The sequence below is a fragment of the Choloepus didactylus genome, chromosome 13 (assembly GCF_015220235.1).
Source record: "Choloepus didactylus isolate mChoDid1 chromosome 13, mChoDid1.pri, whole genome shotgun sequence".
NCBI classification, from domain to species: Eukaryota; Metazoa; Chordata; class Mammalia; order Pilosa; family Megalonychidae; genus Choloepus; species Choloepus didactylus.
This window is the reverse complement of record NC_051319.1, coordinates 77,993,968-78,021,822: the sequence shown is the minus strand read 5'-3', so window position 1 is coordinate 78,021,822 and position 27,855 is coordinate 77,993,968. Positions and strand designations below refer to the sequence as shown.

General features: G+C 42.0%; 1 protein-coding gene and 1 pseudogene across 7 annotated transcripts; both read right to left on the bottom strand.

The window, feature by feature from the left end:
• Positions 1 to 2,711: 2,711 nt before the first annotated feature.
• TXNDC15 (thioredoxin domain containing 15) lies at positions 2,712 to 27,846 on the bottom strand. Of its 7 annotated transcripts, none has more exons than XM_037801172.1 (7): positions 27,288 to 27,776; positions 25,934 to 26,025; positions 25,087 to 25,371; positions 11,886 to 12,370; positions 10,216 to 10,379; positions 4,934 to 5,064; positions 2,712 to 3,475 (listed from the first exon to the last, which is right to left on the bottom strand). In XM_037801172.1, exons 4-7 carry the CDS (start codon positions 12,270 to 12,272, stop codon positions 3,279 to 3,281), a joined length of 879 nt encoding a protein of 292 aa, XP_037657100.1. In that variant the 5' UTR covers positions 12,273 to 12,370; positions 25,087 to 25,371; positions 25,934 to 26,025; positions 27,288 to 27,776; the 3' UTR covers positions 2,712 to 3,278. The 7 variants fall into 7 exon arrangements, with proteins under 7 accessions (XP_037657100.1, XP_037657101.1, XP_037657102.1 ...); XM_037801173.1 differs by lacking the exon at positions 27,288 to 27,776 and adding an exon at positions 26,201 to 26,870; XM_037801174.1 differs by lacking the exon at positions 25,934 to 26,025.
• Positions 19,267 to 21,350, bottom strand: LOC119507899 (annotated as a pseudogene).
• Positions 27,847 to 27,855: the final 9 nt, after the last annotated feature.

Sequence of the window (27,855 nt, the reverse complement as noted above, 5' to 3'; positions counted from 1 at the left end):
AGGGGATAGCGGGAGATGAGCTGAGGGTGTTTCGGGACAGTCACTCCAGTTGACATTAATTCAGCATTCACTGGAGATGGCGGACCATAGTGGTTCAAATCTGGGGCTTCTAAGTGAGGCAACCATGGGTTTGAATCTAAGCTCTGCACTTAGCTGCAAGCCCTTGGGCAAGCTAGCTCATCTATAATGACTTAAGTAAGATAGTCAGGAAAAGCTGACTCATAGTGCTCTGGAAAAAGTAGCAGTATCAACATCAGCGTAGATGTAGCACACGCTAGGCCCTCGAGATACCTGTGGACGGATCTAGATAAATTTCCTCTTGTACCGTTTTTGTAAGTATTGTTTCCTTTATATGTGTGTGTGTGCATGTGTATTTATTAATATTTTTACCGTTATAATTCGCATACCATAAACTTTATCCTTTAAAGAGTACATACAGTTCAGTGGTTTTTAACATATGCACTGGTATCATTTTTTTACTGGTTTAAACAAATTAATATAAGCAGTTTTGCAGAGGATATAACAATACTCTCAATATATATTTTTTTAAAGATCAAAGTCCATTTAAGTTCAACTTAGCAGTTGCTAGCAGTCAGTTTTGTTTCGCATATGGACTTTTGAGAAAACAAGGACTTTGCCTCAAAATAGCCTAAAAGTCAAACTTCTGACCAGAGCCACCTTCTTCCCTTTTGTCCACATGAAAAGATTTAACTATTTCAAGTAGAAAACTCAAGGGAGAAATCACACTGGGGGGCACTGATCAAATATCATTGATCTTAAGGCATTTATCCAAGACACTAAAATGCAAGAACCTAGCTTCATTCCATTGTAGCCTTGGTTTCTTTTGCCTGGTGCTTGAGGCTGAGACAAGGGGTAGGATTAAAAGTTGCATTTCTATTATTTACAATGTGTATTTATGATCATGAAAAATGCTCTACAAATTTGCTCATTGAAGTGAGAACTGAAGAATGAACTGGTAGATATGAGTTAACAAGTTAGTGACCCTTCATTTTCAGTAGGTATAACTTCCTCATTTTCGTTCCTTAATGCCACCATATGAAACTGTGGCATCTAGCCCTAGTCAAGAAAATAGCAGCAGGGACGCTAGGGCCAGAGGGAAGGGATGCCCACCAACAGGAGCTGTGCATGCTCTGCCCTCACATGTAGCTCCCCAGTTAATAAGTTTTAATTCCCTCAGCAAAGATTTACCAAGCATGTCCTCTATCGTAGACACCATGCTTGTCTTGGAAGAATTAGCTTCCACTTCCCTTTCCCTCGGCACCAGTGTCTCCTGGTGTTCAACCATGATCCCTACACTCGAACTTCCTCTCAGGGACTAGCCCTACTCCACATGTCTGCAGAAGATCTCCGGGTTAGCTGGTCTCAGCCAAGTGTTAGAAGCAAAGCCATGGATCTTTAGGTCATCCTGGGAGTCTTCCCTAACCTCCAGATGAGACATGAAAATTTCCACACTGGGAATCTGCCCCCAAGGAAATGAGCCCATATACAACCGTAATATCCAGCAAAAGGAGATAGGTTAGGTAAATAATGCTGAATCTACTCCAAGTTAGGAATATTATCAACAGTAAAATATTTACCACTTGTTAAAAGAAAAAAACAAGGTGCTAAATTAAGTTATATCTAAATTATGATTACAACTATGGGAAACACACAGGAAAAGACTTGAGGAAAGGTATACAATGGTGCCCAGGCTGTGGCACAGAGAGGCCGGCCAGGGTGTCATCCCATCTAGAAGCTCTGGAGTCAGAATGATTCATTTTGAAGCTTGGTTCCACCACCGGAAACTGCATGACCCAGGAGCAAGTTATTTAGGACCTGAGTTTACTCTTATGTAAAATGAAGATATTTAAAAGTAGTGTCAGTCTCAGCTGTTATGTGGATTAAATTAAATAGTATATACAAAGCGCTTAAAACAGTACCTGGCATGAACACAGTAATACTCTAATGTTAGTTATTTTAAGATGGAATCACTATTTTTTTCCTTCCAATATTTGCAATTAAAAATACACATGGAAGTGAAGGTTCAAATCCCAGCTTGATCAACTTAATATCTGTGTAACCAGGACAAATTATTTAATATATGTCTCAGTTTGCTCATTTGCAAAACAGATGGTACTGTTCTGAGCCATGTCCCCTCCAACCCCAGCCAAAGCCATCCACAACATGACACGTAACTATAAAGTGCAGGCTCCCACACATTATAACACTCTGAGGAGACTGTAGATCTAACATTCTATTTTGATAGACTATAGGATGCCTTATAAAATGAACATTGAGCTACTCTAAAATACAGGGAACAATTAGCATAAAAGTAATTTATCATTATGTAATCAGCTATTTTATATCAGAATTTAGGGACTGCTTAGAAACAGTTTTTCAAGAACTTTGTATAAACTGTGTATTACGTTGTTTCTTTACTGAATGTCTAGACGAATCAACTTGTAGGCAAGGACAGTGTTTTACACTTCTTTTGGATCTCACTAAATCTAGCACAGCATTAAGAACATTTTACGGCTCAACTAACGCATGCTGGTTGAATAATTGACTAAAATTTAAGTTATAATTTAGCATAGGAAGGAACTGCATGAACTATCTTTAGTTATGGTAACACTTTCTCCTAGCCATCTGCCTTACCCAGACACACTTTTTAAACCCCTTCAAATTCTTTCAGTGAAATTAGAGAACACATATACCAAGGTATTTGACACTTTTATTTCCCCATCAATAAAGACACCAAGTAGCAGTTGCTACTTGTGAGCTCATTTATTCATTCTAGTTACTCTGCTCCTTGCAGAGCACATTCCTGTTCATGGACTTTGGAAGAGAAATTGCAAAAGAATAGGAAACCAACCTTCTTAGACATATAGGGAATCAAGAGTTTTCTAAAAGTATAATCTAAAGTCTGATTTCTGCCTTCTATATAGTATATAGTATATAGCATATTATTCTACTCACTATTCCACCAGAATACATCTTCACATATTAAACTGGTTACTTCCTTAAAATATTGTATTATGCTCAAGTAGTAAAAACAATACTGAATTCTTGAATATTGCATTTGCTTGTTACAATACTAGTTAAAACACCAGCTTAGATTTTTTTTTACACATTCAGTAGTTGAACAAATGCATGATTCTTTTATTCTGAGTGACACTGCAAGCCAACACTTCACTGAAGAAAATGTATGTGATCACAGCATTAATTTCTGCAATGAAGGATTGAAATTTATCTTTCCAACTTCTCCTTTCAGCCCATCACTACTCTGCATGTTCCTGCTCTTGTCCTGGAATTAGCCACCGAATACTCTCAGTTCGAATGGTGGCATACATAATAAAACTAATTAAAAAGAATAAGGAAAATACAAGCAACCAGTCCACACTTTTTATCAGCGTGCTGGGAAGAGGGCCTATTTGGTCATCCTGAGTTACCACCACATTTTTCTTGGCTTCTATACCTGAAAGAGAAATCAACTGGTTGAAATCAGATAGAGAAAGCACCCACTGCAGATTTTCTGAAGTATTATGCATGGTATGCAAAATGATATGCAGTCTTAAAATAAACATCACCACTAGTCTATCTGGGGTGGATTTCACTTGCCTATCAGTATAATTTGTAACATGCCTTTCTCCCCACCACATCAAAAGAGCAGGATCCATTTAGCTGTTCAAAGCTAAAATACTAGAATTTCTGTGAACTCATCAGAGGTTTCTTAGCCAAGCATTCCAAGGATGTTTTTCTCTTTTGAGACCAAAATTCAACAAGTAACTAGTAAAGGTATTCTCAGGTGTCTGTAGACCATTTTCACAGGTTAAATAATGCTGAATTCAAAATGCATTTAAATAATTTACTTAAAGAATTGTTAGAACAACTAACCATCACTGGTATCAGTGATTACCAAAAATGCCATGGCTCCTGGATCTCATTTGTGTGCTAGGTTTTCTTAGAGCACCAAACAAAATGGCTCCCTCTCCCCACATCAATCTAAATGACAACCAGGAGTCCAGCAGAAGACTTAGAATATCTAACTTCCTCATAAGAAACTTTTTATTTACACTGAGGAGCTAACTAAGCTCTTGGTTCTGTAGTTAGACATAAGTAATTCAAGCAACTTAATATATATGGAAGATATGTTATTATTTGTATATATTTCCAGTGAATACATTTCAGAAAGAGGTAGAGTGCTCATAAATTGAGGCATTAAACTTTTGAGGAGAGAACTTTCTCAATGGAGGAAATTTCTTCAATTTACGTGTTCAAACTTTTATGAACGACATAAAAAGGCCATTATTTTGGCAAATTTTAAGGAATTACAATAGCTTTTACAAATGGATTAATAAGTGGAACACTAGACAGCAACAAAAATGAACAATGCACAAGCATACATAACAATATAGATGAATCTCACAAACATGTTAGGAGGAATAAGCCAAACACAAGAGAATTACGTACCGTATGTCTCCAATAACACAAAGTTCAAAAAGAGACAACAGTCTATGGTATAGGAGTCAAAACTGTGGTTTTCTCTGGGAAGTGTGGGCAGGGTAGTGCTGAGGGAGAACTGGCTACCCAGGGTGTTCACTTTGTAAAATTCATCATGCTATACACTAATGATTTATGCATTTTTTTTGTAATTATTATACTTAAATGAAAAATGTATATAAAAAGGCACTTAAAGGAGAAGTATATGATATGCAAATTATATCTCAAGAAAGCCATATTTTTTTAAAGGTATCTACAATCATAATTAAAATAACTTCTTCATGTTAAGCTTGCCACTGATTTGAAAGTTTTATACCTCAGAGTCAATCTTGAAGCCTTCACTCAAGATAAGGATTATAGCAGATCAGAACCCACAGAAGGCATACAAACCCAGGAATAAAATTTCTTCTACAGCATATTTTTTTCTACATACCTGTCTGATTAAAAATGAAGATTTTCAGAGTTTCCAGTGTTCGGTCTGTATGATTAAATCTAGCCATTGGTTTAGCTCCTTGAAATAACAAAATGTTAGGAACAGCTACGGTGCCAAACCTGGTAGAAAGGCTACAAGAGAAAGAAGTTGATCAGAAACCTTGAGTCAACAGTGGGCTTGCTCAGTCACCATATCAGAATAGGAGGAAATACATGAGGAAAGATCAGTTTTATATGACCTAAGGAGGGTTCTGATAGTCAAAACTTTAGGTTTTTCGTTAGTGTTTCTGACTTCTTTGCTTGAGTCATGGGGGCATCCCTGTTCTGCTCTGTGAGCTGTTTTCCATTACAACATGGAGCTACCCACAAAACAATAACTATTCTACTATTTAAGTTCCTCACACAAAACAAATATCGACCCTAAAATTCTAATTCATGCACAAAGCATACTGCGCCAATTTACTTGGCAGAAGAAATTTCAAACTCTTTGGAATGCCCATCCCCATTCCTCAAAAAATATCAGCTTATGTAAGCAATGAGATTGATAAATCAGCACATGAGAATATATAATCTAATACACAAACCAGGAAGGTCACAATTAGGGCAGGGCAATTTGAACGTAATATGATCTCTGTGATAACGTTTCACCTTTATATAATGCAGAGCACTTGTGGTAAGCCTTGGAGTCAAAAGCCTCTAGACTCAAGCCTCAATTCAGCCACTGAACCAGCTGTGTGACCTTTGGGCAATAATGTCCCTAAGCTTCAGTTACCTCCATTAGTAAAATAGTAATAATACTAGATAATCAAGTTTTTTCTTCTGTAAACATGCTGTTAACTTAAATTGGGTATTAACATATCAGGCAAACACGTGACCCAGCCCATATAACAAGAACAAGTACTTGCTATTCTCCATAATTAAGGCACCACACTGGGCACTTAGTAGGATACATGGAGATTGTCATGGGTTGAACTGTGTCCCCCAAAGAGATATGTTGAAGTCCTAATCCCAGTACCTGTGAACGTGACCTTATTTGGAAATGGATCTTTGCAGACTGATCAAGTTAAGAGGAGATTGTAGAGAATTAGGGTGGGCCCTAATCCAATATGACTGGTATCCTTAGAAGAGGGACTTACTATAAAGCCACATCAGTCAAAACAGCATGGTACTGGCACAAAGATAGACTTATTGATCAATGGAATCAAACTGAGAATTCGGAAATAGACCCACAGATCTATGGTCGACTGATTTTTGACAAGGCCTCAAACCCAGTAATTAGGTCACGACAGTCTCTTCAGCAAATGGGGCTGGGAGAACTGGATATTCACATCCAAAAGAATGAAAGAGGACTCCTACCTCACACCCTACACAAAAATTAACTCAAAGTGGATCAAAGACTTCAATATAAAAGACAGTACCATAAAACTCCTAGAAGATAATGTAGGGAAACATCTTCAAGACCTAGTATTAAGAAGTTGCTTCTTAGACCTTACACCCAAAGCACAAGCAACGAAAAAAAAACAGACAAATGGGGACTCCTCAAAATTAAAAGCTTCTATACCACAAAGGAATTTGTCAAAAAGGTGAAGAAGCAGCCAACTCAATGGGAAAAAATATTTGGAAACCATGTGTCTGATAAAAGACTAATATCTTGCATACAAAAAGAAATCCTACAACTCAACAACAATAGTACAAACAAGCCAATTATAAAATGGGCAAAAGATATAAGACATTTCACTGAAGAGGAAATACAAATGGCTAAAAAACACATTAAGAAATGTTCAGCTTCACTAGCTATTAGGGAGATGCAAATTAAGACCACAATGAGATATCATTTCACACCAATTAGAATGGCTGCCATTAAACAAACAGGAAACTACAAATGCTGGAGAGGATGCAGAGAAATTGAAACTCTTATTCATTGCTGGTGGAACTGTATAATGGTATAGCCACTCTGGAAGACAGTCTGGCAGTTCCTTAGAAAACTAGGTATCAAGTTACCCTATGATATAGCAATTTCACTTCTTGGTATATACCCAGAAGATCTGAAAGCAGTGACACGATGTTCGTAGCGGCATTATTCACAACTGCCAAGAGATGGAAACAATCCAAATGTCCTTCAACAGATGAGTGGATTAAAAAAATGTGATATATACATATGATGGACTACTACACGGCATTAAGAAGGAACGAAGTCGTGAAACATACGACAACATGGATGAACCTTAAGAACATAATGCTGAGTGAAATAAGCCAGACACAAAATGAGAGATATTGTATGTTACCACTAACGTGAACTGTAAAAAATGTAAAATAAATGTTTTATATTGTAGAATGTAGGGGACCTAGAGATAAACAGCAACTAGTGAAGGGGGAACGATAATCTAATAAGAACAGGTAAGATATGGAGAGTAATCTTAATGATATGGGAATGCGCAGGAGCAACTATGGTTTGTAAATTTTCTTGGGTTATGGTAGGAACATGTTGGCAGCAATGTAGTTATTTTAAGTTATTTGTTTTTCTTATTCCTTTGTTTTGTTTGAAAATTTTTTTTAATTTTTCGATAAAGTTAAAAAAAAAAGTGTTATCAAGGGTGCAGAGAAATAAAACCATTGTAAACAAAAAAAAGAAGAGGAGGGAAATTTGGACACAGATGAGACACACAGGGAGAAGAAGGCCACATGAACACAGAGACGGAGACTGGAGTCATGCTGTCACAAGCCCAGAAATGCCTGGTGCTCCCAGAGGCTGGAAGGGGTGAGGAGTACCCCCTAGGGGCTTTGGAGGAAGCACGGCCCTGCCAACACCTTGATTTCACACTTCCAGCCTCCAGAACTGTGAAAGAATAAATTTTGTTTTTTTTTTTTTTAAGCCACCTAGTATGTAGTAATTTGTTACGGCAGCTCTAGGAAACTAATACAGAGATGAAGAAAAGACAACAGAGCAAATGAAAGCCAGTGGGGAGAGGGGGGGAAAGACTACAAGGCCCCATTCCAAAGAGTTCAGAGAGACCTGAGCAGGTGCTGGGTGCCGGTCCTGCCAGCTTGGCAAGAGTGGGGGGCGGGGTCACAGGTGGACAGCTGACCTGTACTGTCCTTCAGGACAGTCTGTTCCCTAGGGCCACTCAGAAGTCCTTACGAGAATTACTGATTTGTTGGGCAATTTCTTTATAGTTTCAGGTAAACATTAGCAATGACATTACCCACAGTGAAAATTAGGGGAGTACAAATTAATAGTGTTACTCAACTTCAACTTCCTATTTTCAAAATGTTTTATCACTAACTTGACCACCTTCCAGGCATTCTAAATTTAATCACATCCAACCTCCTTGTGACCTGCTAAGGAGCCCCCCTAACTCGAGGAAGAAGGGGAACACAATCTATAACCCAGGCACAATCATAGCACTTCTGAGAGGAAATACATAACATCTGAACAAAAGTTCTCTGTAAAGTATTTCACTGGATATTTAAAAAAGATAAAAACCCACTGAACAATATGAAAGTAATATAAAACAAGGGTAAAATGTCATTTTAAAGGACTAAATCATTTTGTTAAATTAATTTACTGAGTGTCTACTAGGGAACATGCATGTAAGAATAAACTCAACAATAAAAGAACAAACCACCCAATTATAAAATGGGCAAAAGATATGAATAAACATTTCTCCAAAGAGGAAATACAAATGGCTAAAAAGCACATGAAAAGATGTTCATCTTCATTAGCTATTAGGGAAATGTAAATCAAAACCACAATGAGATATCATTTCACACCTACTAGAATGGCCACTACTAAACAAACAGGCAACTACAGTGTTGGAGAAGATGTGGGGAAATAGGAACACTTATTCACTGCTGGGGGGAATGTGAAATAGTAGAGCCACTGTGGAGGACGGTCTGGGAGTTCCTCAGAAAACTAAATATTGAGTTGCCCTACGACCTGGCAACTCTGCTACTCAGTATATACCCAGATCTGAAAGCAGGGACACGAACAGACATTTGCACTCTGATGTTCACAGCAGCATTGTTCACAATTGCCAAAAGATGGAACAATCCAAACGCCCATCAGTAGATGAATGGATAAACAAAAGGTGGTATATACAAACGATGGAATATTCTGCAGCAGTAAAAAGGGATGAGGTCCTGAAACATGCAACAACATGTTTGAATCTTGAGGACATAATGCTGAGTGAAATACATCACACAAAAGGACAGATATTTGTATGATTTCACTAATATGAACTAACTAGAATATGTAAACTCTGAGTCTTAAAATGTAGAATATAGGATACCTAGAAACAGAAGTTAGAGAAGGGGGAGTGGTAACCTATTATGTTCAGAATGTGTAATGAGGTTGAACTTAAAATGTTTGGAAATAGACAAGGAGGTGAGGGTAGCTCATTAGTGAGAATATAAGGAATAGTGCTGTATTGTAGGTGTTTTGGTTGAAAGGGGTTGTTTAGAGTCATGTATGTCATCGATTAATGCTACAAATATAAATAAATACTTGCATGAACGACACTGGTACAAAGAGTTAAAATAGAGAGGTATGTGGGAGGGAAATACCTATTGCAAGGTATGGACTATAGTTAACAGTAATACCTTAAAATTCTTTCATCAACAGTAATGAGTGTACCACACCAATACTAAGGGTCAATAATAGGGCAGATAAGGGACAGGGAATGTTTTTGGTTTTCTTTTTTTATCTATCTGATAATTTTCTTTTTGGAGTAATGAAAATGGTCTAAAAGTAAGTGTGATGATAACTACACAACTAAGTGATGATACTGTGAGATATTGATTGTATAATTTGGTTGGAATAGATGATAAATGAAAATTTATCAAAATCCAGGGAGAAAAGAATAAATGTAAGCAAGAGGAAAGTAAGAGAAAGGAAGGAAAAGAGAAGAGGAGGGAAGGGAAGGAAAAGAAAATAAAAGAAGGAAAGAAAAAAATCTTAAGTGGACATGGAGGTGGGGGATGTGTGGCTCCCAGGTGTAGGGACCTAAACTGCCTGCTCAAGCCACAAAGGAGTGCTACACTTGTGATCCTAAATTATACTACACAGAAAACAGTCCACTGTCTTTGCGATGCCTCCAGAAAATGACGCCATCAGCTCCCTCAGGAGTTTGGCTACCCTCGCTCATTCTTGTATTTCTCTACTTTCAATCTCCTTTCAAAGCTCATGCCCACCTTCTCTGCTTCTCACGTTACTAGTTATGACCTCCGAATAACTGCAACCATCATTCAAAAGGATGAGACGTAAACCCCGCTGAGGAACGATACCTGCTGTGTTGAGATGCATCCAGTGCCAAAAAATGAAGAGCTGGAAATGCCCGTGGCAAAGAATTAAAATGAGGGGCTAAACTGGCAGAAAATCGGCACCAAGGGGTGTAAAACAGGACTAGAGTGCAATCACTACCGTTTGGGTTTAGAAAGTCCATAAGGTCCTGTGATAAAAGAAACAAGTGTTAAAGTCAGCAGTTAATGTACATGCACATTTTTCTAGAAGGAGTCCCGAGAAACAGGAAACACCATTGCCACCGAGAAGAACTGGTGGGTGGAGGGAGGGTTAGGAGGGAGAGTGTACTCTATACTCTTTAGAACCTTTTAGATTTTGAACCATATGAATCCACAAATCAGCAGAAAAGTGCTATCAAATGAAAAGTTATAAACCTTCTTTTATTACTACATATCAATTTTAATATTTTCCATAAATCATCAAATACAAAGCTCTCACAGAGCATGGGCAACTGCCCCAGCATCAATGGCTCAATGGAGCACTATGATCTTTGACCCCAACTATCATCTTAGCAGATCTAAATATGTACTAAGTAGTTGGATCAATACATTTGGTCAAAGGTTGGTTCAATTAAGGTGTGCACCATCTCTGCCACCACCCTAACTCAGACTGTTTAAACTGGTCGCTGTGTGCAGCAGAGCTGAGGCCTGATATCCTCCAAGCACTGGGGACAGGGTGGGAGGCCAGTGCTGATCCCCCTGCACCTGGAGGACAGCTACATGCACTAAACATACCATACCCTTATTTAAAATAAGCAATCACAGCTTTCAAAGCTGGGATTTACTTCTCTTCTACAAGCAGCATGGAATTCATCCTGATCTTCTTAACGATACTACAGAAATTATCATTTGCTGTCCCAGGACTTGCTTTGAAATCATCATTTACTCAGCTATCCAGAAAAGCATAGCTGAGTTTGGAACAATTGTCTTAGCTCTCACTTTAGAGTAAACACTGGATTCACACTCTTTGGAGGAGACAGGAGCTTTTCAGCAATATAACCTACTTCCCAGTGGCTCCACTGGTCCAAATAATGCTAAATTACAACTTTGGTGATTCAGATATTTTTAATTTTGCTTCTATAATAAATTTTGGATCCTTTTCATCTGGAAGAAGAGTCTGTGCCAAGCACCCATCTATCCACTGGGATTTTTATCATGAGGCTTGAGTGACATTACCCCAAAGAGGACTATGTTTAGGCCATCTAAAAAGCATAATCAACACTGGGTTACATTTTCTCCTTTTTCTATAAATATCATAGAGAGAAAAGTCAATTTCAATGATACAGCATTATATTATTCCACTTACAGTATAACAATTCTGACCCTCCATTTGAAAACTGATAGAGAATTAAATATTAAAATTAATAGGCTGAAAATTCAGAGAGAGCAGAAAGCAGATTACAGATTATCAAGGGCCAGGAGGGGAATGGGGAGTTAATGCTTAATGGTACAGAGCGTCTGTTTGGGGTAATGGAAAAGTTTGAGAATTGGATTGTGGTGATGGTACTTAATATCACTAAATTTTACACATGAAAGTGGCTAAAATGGGAAATTCTGTGTTTTACATAAAGTTACCATAATAAAAATGTTTTAAAAAATTAATATGCTAAAAAGGAGAAAAGTACTGAATAATTTGTTTCTTATTTGTTTCTTACCTGTGACGTATTTAAAATTTTCAGAGTGAGATTTTCTAATCCTGTCACATTTCTCTCCTCACAGTTCACCTTTGGGGATTTCAGACTCTCAGTGTTATTGGAGTCCTCTGTTGGGGCTAGATCAGATTCTGCCACTTCTGGCTCTGTGTAATACTCCTCTTCTCTATCAGGGAAGTTTGCTCCAGCGCTGTCCAAAGAGAAGAGGCTCTCTCTGATTTTGCACCTTGAGTCCTCCTCCCCTCCAGCCCCACAGGTGCCATCACTGGGCTCTGAGCTCAGTTTGTCCTCAGCTTCCCCTGGAATCACAGACAACATCACCATGCGATCATCATCAGTGTCCAGTCCCAGCACTGCACCAGCCTCTTCTGCTGACGTGTCCTGGCCCATCGGGCCACGCGGGGGCTCCTCCTCGCTCAGATACACAGCCTCCACCTGGAGAGGGTGAGCAGGCTGTTCCTCAGACAAGTGACCACTTCCCTCTGCAACTAAAACATGCCAGTATGTTCACAGTCATATTTGATTTCAAAATAAATGAGCCCCAAATAGTTACAGTACTCCTCAAATATGAAATTTTCACTGAAAATTTCCATTAAACTGTCAGACAGCCACCTACCTTTCTCTAGGTCATAAAGAAGGTGCTCACAGGCGGTACTAGATGAATGAGTTTGAGCACCAAACAAACAAATGGACAAATACATAGCTCACTCAGAAACCTACTGTCAACTGGATTATCATCAAACAAATTCCAATGCAGGCTTCCAGTTAGAAAATATAATTCAAACCTTTTAACAACTTCTTTTGTTTGATAAGAATACCCAAGAAAATAATAATGGCTTTATGGAAAGTTCTACTCTGGCAAAGCATCTTTGCATACATTCTAACAGCTCTGTGAGATGGGCAGGACCAGGGTTACCATCCCCAATTAAGAGATGACCAGGCTGAGGCACAGAGAAGTTCAGCAGAAAGCTCAATGCCACGCAACTAGTAAGCAGCAGAGCCAGGTCCAGGAGCAAAGTTTTCTGGCTGCTAGTCTAGAATGGGCCTTATCCTTCCTGCCTCTAGGGATGCTGGGTGGTGCTGCCTGAGGAACACTGCTCAAGTCACACAGCATTTCCTTCCTGAGGTCCTCACTGACAAATGGATGCTGCTCTCCTGCCTGCTGCCCATGGGCCACCACTCTTGGGAGTGCTGGGAGATGTGGGCAGCACTGCAAGTGTAGCAGCAGGACGGAGAGGAAGGCTTTCCTCCCACTTTGGAGCCAAGGGTGGGTCCTAGGCAAAATGCCCAGATAAGGGGGAATCCTGGGAAGTCTTATGTGCCAACCTGGCAATCGTCATTTGCTTCTGGAGCAATGACTGCCCTCCAGCTCTCAACCCAATACCAGCTGCCAGACTCTGTGCCAGGCATTGACTGGGGGATGAGGGTGGGGGAAGTGAGCCCAGTACAGCCCCTGCCTCAGGCAAGGTCACCGTCTAGCTAGGTAATCAGCAGCTCTGTAATGAAATCTGCCACACCAACAGTGTTTGCTGGAGTGTGAATGACCAATTGGCTTATAAATTGGGGAGAAGTCTGGGAGCTTCCTAGGATATACACATTTGTATCAAGTCTCGAGGAATTTTCCCCATAGAGATCTGAAGATTCAATATGCAATTCAAAAATATTTTCTGGGTGATCCACTTCTGGATGATGGAGTAACAGAGATCAGATTTTCCCTCCCTCCTGAAACAACCAAAAATAAACACAGAACATATGAAACAACAGTGTAAGCACACTAGACATCAGGCAACAATGGACAGTATCCCTGAGAAACAGGAAACAAATGAAATGAGCCCTGTAATTGCCCCAGCTTACTGCCTTGAGAGAATTTCTGGCCATGGTTTAAGGAGGGGAAACCCAGACAGAGCCCAGAAGACCCCCTTAGTTGAGGATATGGAGTTGAGAACCCAGGGAGACCAAAGAAGCCATAATTTGCAGGAAAGGATACTGGAGGACAGCTGTATAAAAGGGGGGTGGGGGACTCCAAGATCTGCAGAGGGTATCCCCTAAAGTAACCAGCAGAGTACTGATCAGCACATGCATGTAAATAAACTACCAAAGCCAAGGACCCCCAAAAAGGATTACAAGGTATGGGACCCAACAGTCACACAGGGCCAGGACTAGTGGGGATGAAAATCACAATGTCTGAGATGAAAACTGCACAGGCAAGTTAGAGATTGCAGAAGAAAATATCAGTGAATTTTAAGGCATAAAAATAGTAATAATGCAAAAAGAAACACAGAGGGAAAAAAAATCTGAAAAAAATGAAAAGAGCATCAGTGAGCTATGGGACAACTCAAGTGGCCTAATGTTGAGGCAATTGGAATACTTGACAGAGAGAATAATTTGGATAACAGAGAAAGTATCTGAAGAAATAATAACTAAAAACTTTTCAAGTTTGATGAAAACTAGAAATCCATAGTTCCAAGAAGCTCAACAAACCCCAAGCTCAATGAACTATACCAAAGCACTAGATCAGCACATACAAGGAATCCTCAGTAAGACTAATAGCCAATTTCTCATCAGAAATCATGGAGGCCAGAAGACAGTGGGATGACAAATTAAAAGTACTAAAAGAAAAAACTGTCAAACAAGAATTCTACACCCAGCAAAACTATCCTTCAAAAATGAAGGCAAGAGACTGAAGAAGATGGCGGCATAGAGAGGAGTGGAAGTTAGTTAGTCCCCCCAGAGCAACTAATAAACAACCAGGAACAACCAGTAAATGATCTGGAGTAACTGCTGGGGGACAAGCGTGACTGTCCACACATAGTGCACCAATATGGAATGGCAGGAATGCCTGAGATCACAGCAAGGAATCTGTGAGTAGAAACTGAGGATCCAAGCTGGGAGCCCCCTCCACCACGGCAGCCCAAACTGCAAAGCCTTGCTGTGATAGCGAGCAGGACTCTCTGAACATGCAAATATACCTCAGCCCAGCCCCAAATGAGGTTTTAATTGGCAAACGTGGACTGCTCAATGCAAGCTGCAAATCCCCAACAAGCAGACAGAGGCTTTTACTGATGACTCACCTTGAAGATCCAGGGGACTTCTCTGTCTCAGGAGGGGAGCCCAGAGGACTGGGTGCTATCTCTGACTGACGGGTGAAACTGAGGGCCATGGACTGACCCTGAAAGGGGGCTTTCTGTCCCTTTTTCTCTCTCTCAACCTCAGCACCTCAGTGGAGAAAGCCTCAGCCATTTTCAGCTCACAGTGCTCTGCAGTAGAGAAAGCCTCAGCTATTTTCAGCCAGCAGTGCTCTGACCCTGACAAGGTTGGAGACAGCAGAGTCAGAGAGACAAAGAACCTTTCTATATACAAGTGAAAACTCCCTAGGGGGCATATCTTCCCTAAGAGGAAAAGGTGGTGCTCAGATCCACTACCTGCCTTCCATTCAGAACCAGACCCCAGAGCCTGGGGATAAACAGCCACAGGCCACACTTCCTTACACCAGTCTGGAGTGACAGGCTGACAGGCGCCATGTGCTGAGCAGAAAGACACAGTAGCTGGAGGCCTCACAGGGTGTGTTAATCCTCTAAGACACACTTTCAGGGAAACCGGATACTGAATATTTCTTCCTTCTGGGACCTGAGCCTGTTCTGGTCTGGGAAAACCTGATTGGGGTAACCAAAGAAACCAGATGCCTAGACAACAGAAAACTACAACCTACATGAAAAACAAAGTTATGGCCCAGTCAAAGGAACAAACTTACACTTCAAGTGAGATACAGGAATTGAAACAACGAATGCTAAATCAATTCAAAAAGTTTAGGGAAGATATGGCAAAAGAGATGAAGGCTATAAAAAAACACTGGGAGTACATAAGTTAGAAATCAAAAGTTTGAAAAAACTGGCAAAATCTAGAAATGAAAGGCACAACACAAGAGATGAAAGACACAACGGAGACATACAACAGCAGATCTCAAGAGGCAGAAGAAAACACTCAGGCACTGGAGAACAAGATATCTGAAAGTCTACACACAAGAGAACAAATAGGGAAAAGAATGGAAAAATATGAGCAACGTCTCTGGGAACTGAGTGACAACATGAAATGCAGGAATGTACATGTCATGGGAGTCCCAGAAGGAGAAGAGAAGGGAAAAGGAGCAGAAGCAATAATAGAGGAAATAATCAATGAAAATTTCCCATCTCTTAAGAAAGACATAAAATTACAGATCCAAGAAGCCTAGCGTACCCCAAACAGAATAGATCTGAATAGGCCTATGCCAAGACACTTAATAATCAGATCATCAAACATCAAAGACAAAGAGAGAATCCTGAAAGCAGCAAGAGAAAAGCGATCCATCACATACAAAGGAAGCTTGATAAGACTATGTGAGAGGATGTCTCACAGAAACTGTGAGGCAAGAAGGAAATGGGGTGATATATTTAAGATACCGAAGAGAAAAACCACCAACAAAGAATCCTATATCCGGCAAAACTGTCCTTCAAATATGAGGAAGAGTTCAAAATATTCTCTGACAAACAATGACCGAGTTTGTGAATAAGATACCTGCTCTACAGGAAATACTAAAGGAAGCACTACAGACAGATAGGAAAAGACAGGAGTGAGAGGTCTGGAACACAATTTTGGGTGATGGTAGCATAGTAATGTAAGTACACTGAACAAAGAAGGTTAGGAGCATGTGGAGGAAAGAGGAAAGATAAAGACTGGGACTGTGTAACTCAGTGAACCCTAGAGTGTTCAACATTGAGATAAAATGTACAAATATGTTTTTTCATAAGGAAGAACAAATGGATGTCAACCTTGCAAGATGTTAAAAATAGGGAGGTATTGGGGGAAAAATACAATCAATGTAAACTAGAGACTATAATTAACAGAAACATTGTATCATGCTTCCTTTAATGTAACGAAGGCAATATATCGAGACTAAATGCATATAAGAGGGGGGCATAAGGGAGTGGTATGAGACTCTTGGCATTGGTAATGTCTGACTATTCTACTTTAATGTTATCTTTCCTTTTGTTGCTTACTAGCTGTCATGTTTTTTTCTCTCTCTCTCTTTCTTTTTCTTTTTCTTTTGTCTCTCTACCTTCTTTGACTCTTCCTCCTGCTTTGTGGAAGAAATGGAGATGTCCTTATATAGATAGTGGTGAGGGTGGTGAATACATAAAAATGTGACTATACAGGGAACCATCGACAGTTTAATTAGGACAGAATGTATGGTGTGTGAACAAAACCATCTTAAAAAAATGGGTTGATGAAGAAAACTTGAAGGCACTATACTGAGTGAAATAAGTCAGACATATAAGGTCAAATATTACAGGGTCTCACCGATATGAACTAATTATAATATGTAAACTCATAAACATGACATGTAAGTTACCAGGATATAGAACGAGGCTAAAGAATGGGAAGCGGTTGCTTATTATGAGCAGAATGTTCAACTAGGGTGAACTTAAATGTTTGGAAACGAACAGAGGTGACAGTAGCATGTTATGAGAATAACAGTGCTGAATGGTGCATGAATGGGTGGAAAGGGGAAGCTCAGAGTCATGCATGTCACCAGAAGGAAGTTAGAGGTTAAAAGATGGGAATGTATAGAACAGTGAACCTTGTGGTAGGCAATGTCTGTGATTAACTGTATACAAATATTAGAAATCTCTTTCATGAACCAGAACAGATGTATGACACTATAACTAGAAGTCAATAATAGAGGGCCATATAGGGAAAAAATATACCTATTGCAAACTATATACTACAGTTAGTAGTTTTTTAATGTTCTTTCATCAACAGTAACAAATGTACTATACCAAAACTATGAGTCAACAATGGAGGGGGGGTGATTAGGGATATGTGAGGATTTGCATTTCCTTTTTTTTGGTCTTTATTTCTTTTCTGAAGTAATGAAGATGCTCTAAAAATTGAAAAAAAAATTAATTGTGGTGATGGATGCATAGCTGTATGATGGTACCGGGGGCAACTGATTGTATACTTTGGAATTTTGGATAATTGTATGGTATGTGAACAATCACAATTAAAAAAAAAAAAATGAAGGTGAAATTCAGACAGACCCAAATAAACAAAAGCTGAGGCAATTTGTCACTAGAAAACCTGCCCAACAATAAATGCTAAAAGGGAGTCCTTCAGACTGAAATGAAAGGACACTAGACAGTATCTCAAAGCCATATGAAGAAATAAAGAATCCAGTAAAGGTAAATAAAGTACAGAAACGAGTATTATTATATTTTTAGTTTGTAACTCCTTTTTTGTTTTCCTATATGATTTAAAAGACAAATGCAAAAAACAATACTTATAAATCTATGTTAATGGGCATACAATGTATAAAGATGTAATTTGTGAAAATAACAAAATAAAGGGGTAGGAAGACAGAGCTATACAAGAGCAGAGTTTTTATATGCTATTGAAGCCAAGTTGGTATCAAATCAACTAGATGGCTATAAATTTAGGATGTTAATTGTAATTCCCATGATAACCACTGAAAAAATATATAACTGTATAAAAAATATACAGAAACAAAAATAAGGAAAGAAGCAAATTGTACACTAGAAAAAAATCAAACACAAAAGAAGGCAGTAATGGAGAAATTGAGGAACAAAAAATATGACAAAGAAAACAAATAGCCCATGCAGTATAATAAAGGAATATTATAAACAACTCTATGACCACAAACTTGATAACCTAGATGAAATGGACCAATTCCTTGAAATACACAATCTACCAAAACTTAAACAAGGAGACATAGATACTCTGAATAAGCCTGTATCTATGAAAGAAATGGAATCAATAGTTAATAATCTTCAGGTATCAGAAGGTGAAAGGGTAAGGAAAGGGAAGTTAATGATTAATTGGTATACTTTGTTTAGAATGATGGAAAAGTTTTGGTAATGCACAGTGGTGATAGTAGCACAACACAGTGAATGTAATTAACACCACAGGATTGTACACTTGAAAGTATTATATGTTGCCACAATAAAATTTCTTTTCAATTAAAAAAATCTCCAAAAAAAAGAAAACACCAGGCCTAGATGATTTCACTGAATTCTACCAAGCATTCAAGGAAGAAATGATACCAAGTTTCTACATTCTCTTCCAGAACACTGAAGAAGAAGGAGCATTTCCTAACCCATTCAATAAAGCCAACATTACCCAAAGACCAAAACTACATAAAGACATTATAAGAAGGTAAAGTACAGACCAATATCTCTCATGAATATAGATGCAAAAACACTCAACAAAATATTAGCAAATAGAAAACAACATATACAAAGAATTATACACCATGACCAAGTGGGATTTATTCCAGATATGGAAAACTGAGGACATAATGCTGAGAGAAATACCTCAGACATAAAAGGACAGATATTATATGATTTCACTAATATTAACTAACTAGGACATGTAAACTCAAAAGAGTGTAGATTATAGGAAACCTAGTAATAAACAGAAGCCAGAGAAGAGGGAGCAGTTACCTAACATGTACAGAATTGTTAATGAGGTTGAACTTAAATGTTTGGGAATGGATAAAGGTGATGGTAGCTCATTACTGGGATTATAAATTATAGTGCCATATTGTAAGTGAATTTGGTTACTTAGTTGCTCAATGCCTCTATTTTAAAATTCACTTGGAATTCAACTAAAGATTATTTTTCAAAGAAATTGTGGGGCAGGGGTGGGGCATCCACGAGTTCTTTAGAAAAGGTTGGTAAGAGTCGGTGAGGGGCTGTGAGGCTTGTGGCCCTCCAGATTGTCAGGCACAGAAGTTAAGATGGTTAAGATGGACATCACAGTCAGCAGTGTGGGGCTAGTCAAGTCTGTGAGGGGGGTAGGCATGCTGAGGGGCTGAGCGAGGCATTGGAGAGCTCCAAGGAGGCATCGACAGCATCACCATCTGCAGCAAAGTGTCCGTGGACTTGTCCACATCTGTGTTTTCCTGTTGTAAGAGGTTGCAGCTGAACTTGGCCCAGGCATTTTGAAACCAGAGCTGGAGAACCTGCTTGGTGAAGCCGGTCTTCTGTGCAAGCTGTTTCAAGTCCTTGGCATCGGGGTTGCAGTTAATGACAAAATAAGACTTCATGGTCCAAAGCTGGTGGTGCTTGAAGGAGGTTCGCATGTACTTGGTCGTCTAGCAGCTGGGGTACAGCTGGTCGCAGTCCAGGTACTCCACGTCGTTCTCACTGCAGCTCAGCGCAGCATTGTAGGCTGCCAGATCCGCCCCAGGGCTGGAGCTCTTGTGCTTCCTGGACTGCCCCTTCTGCATGGTGCCCTCGCTATTGTAGTAGGGAAGACCCAATGGGTTGGCCCCCGCTGCGCCCAGCCCTGCACTCTTGGCCACCGCCACTATGTCAGCGTGGTTAAAATGAGCAGGATACTCGCCCCGCAGCAGTGCCTCCAAGTGCGATGGCAGTAGACAAGGGTGTCCTTCGTACTGAAATGGTCATTGGTGGTCAGCATTTTGTTACACGCTATTCCAGTCTGCTTATGCTGCCATTTGCAAAATACCAGAAATGGTTTGGCTTTTATAAAGGGGTTTTATAAAGTTACAGTCCTAAGGCCATAAAGTGTCCAAGGCATCAACAATCGGGTACCTTCACTGGAGGATGGCCAATGGCATCCGGAAAACCTCTGTTAGCTGGGAAGGCATGTGGCTGGTGTCTGCTGATCCCAGGTTGTGTTCCAGCTTCTCTCTCAGCTCCTGTGCACTCTTCAAAATGTTGCTCTTGGGCCTTGGCTTCTCTGGAGCAAACTGTCAGCAAGGCTGTCCCCAAAATGTCTCTCTAAGCTGCAGCAGCGAGCTCCTTCTGTAAGCTTTTTTATAGGTCTCCAGTGATTAAATCAAGACCCATGCTGAATGGGTGGTGCCACACCTCCATGGAAATAATTCAGTCAGAATTATCACCTACAGTTGGGAGGGTCACATCTCCATGGAAACAACTTAATCCAAAGATTCCAACCTAATTAACACTAATACATCTGCCCCCACAAGATTGCATTAAAGAACATGGTGCTTTGGGGGACATAATACATCCAAACTGGCACACAAGAGGTGCAAGTATAGCAGTTGAGGTGATAAACCAAGTCCCAGGCGCACATCACCTTCTACGAGGCTGAGATGCCCAGATGTCAGCAGGCCCAGTGCTGCACAGTAGTAGTCTTCCTTGCAGTAGATGCTGCCATCATCCTTGCTGAGACAGCTGAGCTCTGACTCCTGGTTGAGTTTGCACTTGCAGCCCTTGAAGCAGGGCATGTGCCACTGTTTGTCCACTGCCAGCAGGTAGGAGCAGTCTGAAATCTTGCCCCTGCAGCCAGCACACAGTGCAGCACAGTCACTGCTAATGGACGGCATGGTCGTCTCCATGTCGCTGCAGTCAATGGTGGAGCTGATAGCAGGGGTTGGGGGGGCTTGCTCTTGGCCCTGTGGTACATCTCGTCGATGACCCAATTCATCTCGGGTCTTGAACAGCATTGTGGCAGAACCAGTGGGACCAGGGAATGCCTCCTCCACGGAAGGGCTTGCCCACCACCTCAGCTGCCTGGTGCTCCCAGTGCTAATGGGTCCGGTGCATTGCCACCTCGGCCCCAGCCTCACCAAGCCTGGCTGCACCCAGAGGCCGGGCTACATCGAGGGACACCTGGGCAGCAGCGCCAAAGCTCAGGTCACAAGGGTATGGGGCAGGGGTGTGAGGTGAGGGCAGAGGTCGGCCCCCACCACGGGCGCTTTTACACCATGGGCATTGCCTGCCCGGCCTCGGTGCTCCGCGCGCAAAGCAGGGGTGCAAACTCTGCCCAAGGTGGTGACGACTGAGGTTGAGACTCAAGTCAGAAAGGCTAGGTGCCCACAGCAGTCCAGCTACCTGGACCCCTCCCCTCCCTGGGGTGCACCCCAGCCCAAGGTGACCAGCTTGGGCACTGAGTCAGCGACTAGAGTAGGGATTTCTCTGAGGCCAGCAAGCCTAGTAGAGCCACCAGGAGAATTAGAATGTGTCTTAATCTAAACAAGGTAATTATCATCTGAACCATGCCTAAAGTAAAAATTATCGCATTATGGGCTACAAAGAAAATGTTTGGAGAACAAGAATGGGGGACACCACAGTAGATTCACCATGCTAGCTCAGCCACAATGCCCAAGCCTAGGTCCGCTCCTTCCCACCCTTCCAGCTTTTCTCAGAAGGCTCTCTACTAGGGGCAGGTTTCTTCACAATGGCTTCTGCAGTGGGGTAGCCAACTGGGGGGATACCGAAAACAGCCAGGGAGTGCAGGGGCAGCAACCCAGTTTCCACTGGTAAGTCTCCAGTGTGCTGATCTACTAAAGAAAATACCAAAAGAAATGCAGAAAACCACAGGGCTAAAAATATAAAAATAAAAAAACCACAAGGCTATTGTGAAGATTAAATGAGAAATGATATATATGATACTTGACACATGGTAAGCACTCCATCAATGGCAACAATGATGGCAACGATGATGATGATCGCAATAACAATGACTGTTGTTTACAATTCAGAGCGATAGTATGTCCTATTAATTTCACCTGACAAATATATTCTGGAGCCATCCAATTCTCCCTTCCCCATTAATACCTCTCAGTCCAGGCCACAGCCATCATTCACCTGTACAACTTCTGTAGCCACTAACTGGTCTCCTTGGTCTGCCCTCTATCGCCTCCTCCAGACGACGCTCCTCACAGGAACCCAAGTAGAAATGAAAATTTGAAGGCAAATCTGGTCACACTGCTTCCCTAAAACATTTTCAATGACGTCCCCCTGCCCTGTTGTCCTGATTTGCTAATGTTGCGTTATGCACAATACCAAAAATGGATTAGCTTTTATAAAGGAGGATTATTAGGCTACAAAGTTACAGCTCAAAGGCCATAAAAGTGTCCAAACTAAGATATCAACAAGACCATATCTTCACTGAAGGACAGCCAACAGTGTCTGGAGAACCTGGTCCTTGCTCCTGGGTTGTGTTTCAAAATGGCATTCTCCAAAATGTCTCTGGGCTTGTCTCTCTCAGCTTCTCCCCCGGAGAAACTCTGGACTAGCATCTCAAAGTGTCAGTAAGCGTCTCTCCCAAAGTCTCTCTCAGCTGCTCTTGGGGCATTTTGTCCTCTCTTAGCTTCTCCAGAGCAAACTCTGAGCTAGCACCTCAAAACGTCTCCAAGCATCTCCAAGGTCAGCAAGCATCTGGGTCTCCTGGCTTAGCATATCCCCAGGCATTTTCATCTCTCTGCTCTCTGTGAGAGCCCCCTTTAAAGGACTCCAGTAAACTAAACAAGACCTATCCTGAATGGACGGGGTCAAATCTCCATGGAAACATTCAATCAAGAGTTCACATCCTAATCAAAAAGATTAATCAGTCTGCCCCCACAAGATTGCATTAAAGAATATGGCTTTCTGGGGCACACTTGTGAACAAGTCTGCATTCTGTAGCATGGCTACCAGGCCCCACGTAAAGGGAACTCAGGTTGTCTCTGCTAATTCATCTGGTGCCACCCAGGTATCAATGGCTCCTCCTCATCACTCATGCTCTGCCCCATCTATCTCGGAGCCTTCACCAGGCTTCCCCTCTGTTCTCCTGGCTAATCTGACTCCCGGTGCGGGTGTGCAGGGTGGAGAGAGGAGATCCCTCATTACAGGATCCAATCATGCCCTGGGACTCTCTTTGATACATTCCCTACTCTAGCAATTTATTATCTATAGTCATTTAATATTTGCCTTCCCCACCAGACAGGAAGACAGGGCCTGTGTCTCTGCATGGCTCACCACTGCACCCTCAATGCCCAGAAGTGCCTGGCATAGGATGGGTGCTGATTAAGAATCTGATAGCTCAATGCCTAGTAAAGACTGTGTTCCAGTTTGCTAATGCTGCCATTATGCAAAATACCAGAAATGGATTGGCTTTTATAAAGGGGATTTATTAGGTTACAAATTTACAGTTCTAAGGCCATAAAAGTAACCAAATTAAGGCATCAACAAGAAGATAACCTTAACTGAAGAACTGCCGATGGCACCCAGAAAACCTCTGTTAGCTGGGAAGGCATGTGGTTGGCGTCTGCTCTGGGGTTCTGGTATCAAATGGCTTATTTCTGGGCTCATCTCTCTTAGCTTCTCCGGAGCAAACTCTGGGCTAGCATCTCCAAAGCAGTCAGCTCCCAAGCATCTCTCCAAAAGTCTCTCTCAGCTGCAGCACTGAGCTCCTTCTGTCTCTGAGCTCTTATAGAACTCTAGCGATTTAATTAAGACCCATACTGAATGGGCGGGGTAACACCTCCATGGAAATAATCTAATCAAAGGTATTACTTACAGTTCAGTGAGTCACATCTCCATGGAAACAATCAAAAGTTTCCAGGAGACAGGACTGGGTTAAAAGATCATGGCTCTTTTTGGGAACATAATATATACAAACCGGCACAGACTGGAATGGGGTTCTTGAAGTCAGGAGCTGATTCCCATTCCTTGAACACCTGGACAGCACTGCCATTTCCAGTTGCTAATCTGCCAGTGTCCTCTACAGAAAAAAAGCCTTGGATCTTCAGCCACCCTAAGAAAGAGCCAGCTGGTGAAGGTTCCTTTGTCCTCATCCCAATCAAAGACTGGCCCTGAAGACCAATGACCCACCACATGGATGGTGTTATCCTCAGGCTCTGCATGGATTTAATCCTGCCTGCAAGGTGGGCTCACACTGACTGCAACAGTAAGTCCCCTGAATCAGCCAGGGTTCTGCCAGGATCTGTCATGGCACACGTGGACAGTTTGAGAAGAGCATAATAAAGGACCACTAAGGTATGGACTGGATGTAAGGAAACCAAAAGCAATGGTAAGGCACTCCAGGACCAGAAACAGCAGAGGGGAAGCCCATTAACATTTATAGACCTAGAGAACCTTGAGGCAGAAGCAGTCACAGAACCTTGAAACTTCAAGGGCAGCAAGGGGTACACAGAAGAAATCCAGCAAATGCCCTCACCTCGCTGAGGCTGGTGGATGAGTGTAGTGAGAGTACAGAGGTTCTGACTGGCTGTGAAGACAAGGTGCACATGGCTTTGAATGGTGGCTCCTGCACTTCTGGCTGAATGACTTTGGCAAAGGACTAATTGGCTCAGAGTCTTAGATGACTCATCCATAATTTGGGGATGGTAAGAACATCTACTTCATAAGCATGTGAAGATTAAATACAGGAGTGGTACCTGCTGCCTCAGAAGTCACAGGTTGGTCTCCCTCACAGCAAGGATTGGGCTCTAGGCTTCGGAGTATGTGTCATCCCTGAGTGGCAAAGCACAGCTGCTGGCCACCGAGTGCCCTGAATGGCAGCTTGTTGAGGCAGAAACTCTGGCTCCTCCAGGCGTGGCACAGTGGCAGCCAGGTGATACCGCTCAAGCTTTTGCAGAGACAGACCTATTCCACAGGTATGGTTTCCACTTCTGCTTCCTGAGCATTGTAGAGATTCTGCCTTCCAGTTGTAAGACATGGTTCTGGAATGGAGCAGGGATTAATACCACATTTTGTTTGATTCCTACAGAGACAATGTTGCTGGAAAGTCCTTTCAGAATCCGTAAGATCTATTTTGGAGAGTATCTGTTATTTGGACTTAAATGATGACTCATGAAATCACCATATTTCAAACATAATGGTTGACAGTGTCTTTCCAAGTCATAGATATGTTTTAACTTATTCAAGATTACTCCCATCTGAAGTAACCTTGTAGTTCTGCCCATCATTTTATGGATGAAAAAAATGGAGACCCAAAAAGTCATCCGGCCTTACAGCTGATTGAGTACTTTACTATGCCATCTCATCTTATCCTTCTCTCAGTTCAGTGAGATAAAGGTAATTTCACCCCTCCTGTAGGATGAGGAAGCTGGGTGGCTATTAAGTGGCCAGTTCTGAGCACTGGCCAGTATTTCTGTTAATACTGCCTATTAACCACTGCCAGGACCCCTGTGGTCACATCTCCTGCCTCACTGTGGGGGAGGAGCAAAATCTTTCCTTAAGGCCAAGTGTTTTCTTGCTGCCACCCTAGAATGCTGCCTTTACCTTTTCTTTTCCTTGGGAATTTTTCTCCTCTCTCACAAGGCAGGCCTCAGGATGGAAGCAATCTTTCCAACATCCTCCTTCCTTTCTTGCAGCTAAAATCAATCACATGGGTCCTTTTTGGTTTGTTTCTGTCTATAATACTATTATTCACAATACTTTTCTATCATAAAAGCAATATAAATCTGTACTTGAAAACAGTTCAAAGAATACAGAACAATAAAATTTAAAAGTACATATCTCTCTGTTCCATTCCCAACTTTCACTCACCCAGGAAATCACTGTTAGTGAATGTTTGCTTTGGATTCTTCTGGTGATCATCCAAACTTTCAAAAATAAGCCAAGTCCTCTCTTTTTGATTTATCCACACAAAAATAAGATGATACAAGTAAAACAATAGGCACAACATCTGGCACAAAGTGAGTGTTTCCATAAATGGTAGTTGGGTTACTATTCCTCACGTTTCCCCTGGCTCAGCAACAGTCTGATGCTACGTATCCTCCAGGGCACCCCAGCGAAAGACCTGCCAATTCCTGCAAAGGTCTAAATAACAAGCAAGACTTTAACAGGGCTATGAAGAGTGGGGTGAAAAAGCATGGGAAAAGGGTCTTCACTCCCCTCCTCCACAGTGGTTGCTTTTCCTCTTCCCCACCTCTGAAGAGGCCCTGAGAGTGTGCCCTGGTAAGCAAGGGGGTTCCCCTGTGAGTCTCCTGTGTTTTTCTGGTCAGTCCTTAGTGCAGACATTTAAGCAAGAGTGACCTATTTAACAAAGTGGTCTAGCAAGGTGCCAAAGAAAGCATAGGCTTTGAAGTCAGAGACGGGTGCTGCCATTTCCCAAAAGTGTAAACTTGGCCAAATTACTTAGCCTCTCTGAGCCTCACCTCCTTTATCTGTAAAACAGAGACACTAACGGCATCTATTTCATAGGATTGGTGAGAGGATTAAATGAGAGAATCAGTTCCTGGCTCCTAACCAGGGAACAACAAATGTTGGCTATTCCCGATGAAGATGCAGATGAGGATTAAAGTGCTGACCACATGAGAATAATCCGCTATAACTGCTAATACCGGCTAATCCTTGGCTAACAGATGCCTCCGGAGGTTGTCCTGAGCGTGGCCAGGCCCCAAAAAGCTTTGGGTGTGAGACTACCGCACACACATCCCCACCAGAGAGCAGCGAACAGGCAGAAAGAGGTGGGCACAACGCAGGAAGAAGCACACAGAGGGACGCCAGGGAGAAAGTAGGCGCGCATCGCCCACCTTCGCGCAGGTAAGAACGCTGTCAGGCTAGACGTCCACCTTGCCCCATCATTTCAGGCATCGCCGCCTGCAGTTCCCCGGCCCTGTCCCGTACTCACCCTCCAGGCCGCGGACGGGAGACCCGAGCACCCACAGCAGTACCTGCCACCAACCGAGGAGCCGCATGGTGCGGAACGAGCGGTGGCTGGGCCTACTACCCAGGCCGACCGGCAACCGGCGCACCGCGACGCAAGTTGCGCTCCTAGCGCGTAGAAGGCTCGGGAGGTTGGGGGAGACCCGGGGAGCGCGGGCGCGCTACCGCGCCGCCATCTTAACAGCTGGCAGCCGCCGCGGACGCCATCTTGGAGTCGGGCGGTCTTCCTCTGGACCCCGGACGATGGCTGCCAGGAATCTAGTCTTCTTTATCAGCCAAGCGCGAGGTTTTGCAGATCGTTTTGAACTTTGCCGACCTCCCAATCGAGGGAGGAGCTTCAGCAGAGAGGCCTACAGTCTTCTTTCTTCTCGCGCAAGCTGGAGGCTGGCAGCCTGTAGCACGCACCGCCCCCCGTGGGAGGATTTTCACGCTTAGTTCCCTAAGCCAGAAAGCCTTCGCCTTCGCGCCCCGCCCCCATCGGTGCGGACTCTGGGTGGTAGGTTGGAAATCTTGAAATCTCTTTCCTTACCCGT

What these genes read in the sequence shown, in the direction of transcription:
- TXNDC15 (XM_037801171.1), bottom strand. Translation starts at nt 27,354, where the DNA reads ATGCGGCTCCTCGGTTGGTGGCAGGTACTGCTGTGGGTGCTCGGGTCT. An exon ending in TCCCGTCCGCGGCCTGGAGG is followed by an intron (nt 12,371 to 27,287) that starts GTGAGTACGGGA and finishes GGCATGTTTTAG; the next exon opens with TTGCAGAGGGAAGTGGTCAC. An exon ending in AAATTTTAAATACGTCACAG is followed by an intron (nt 10,380 to 11,885) that starts GTAAGAAACAAA and finishes CTTTTATCACAG; the next exon opens with GACCTTATGGACTTTCTAAA.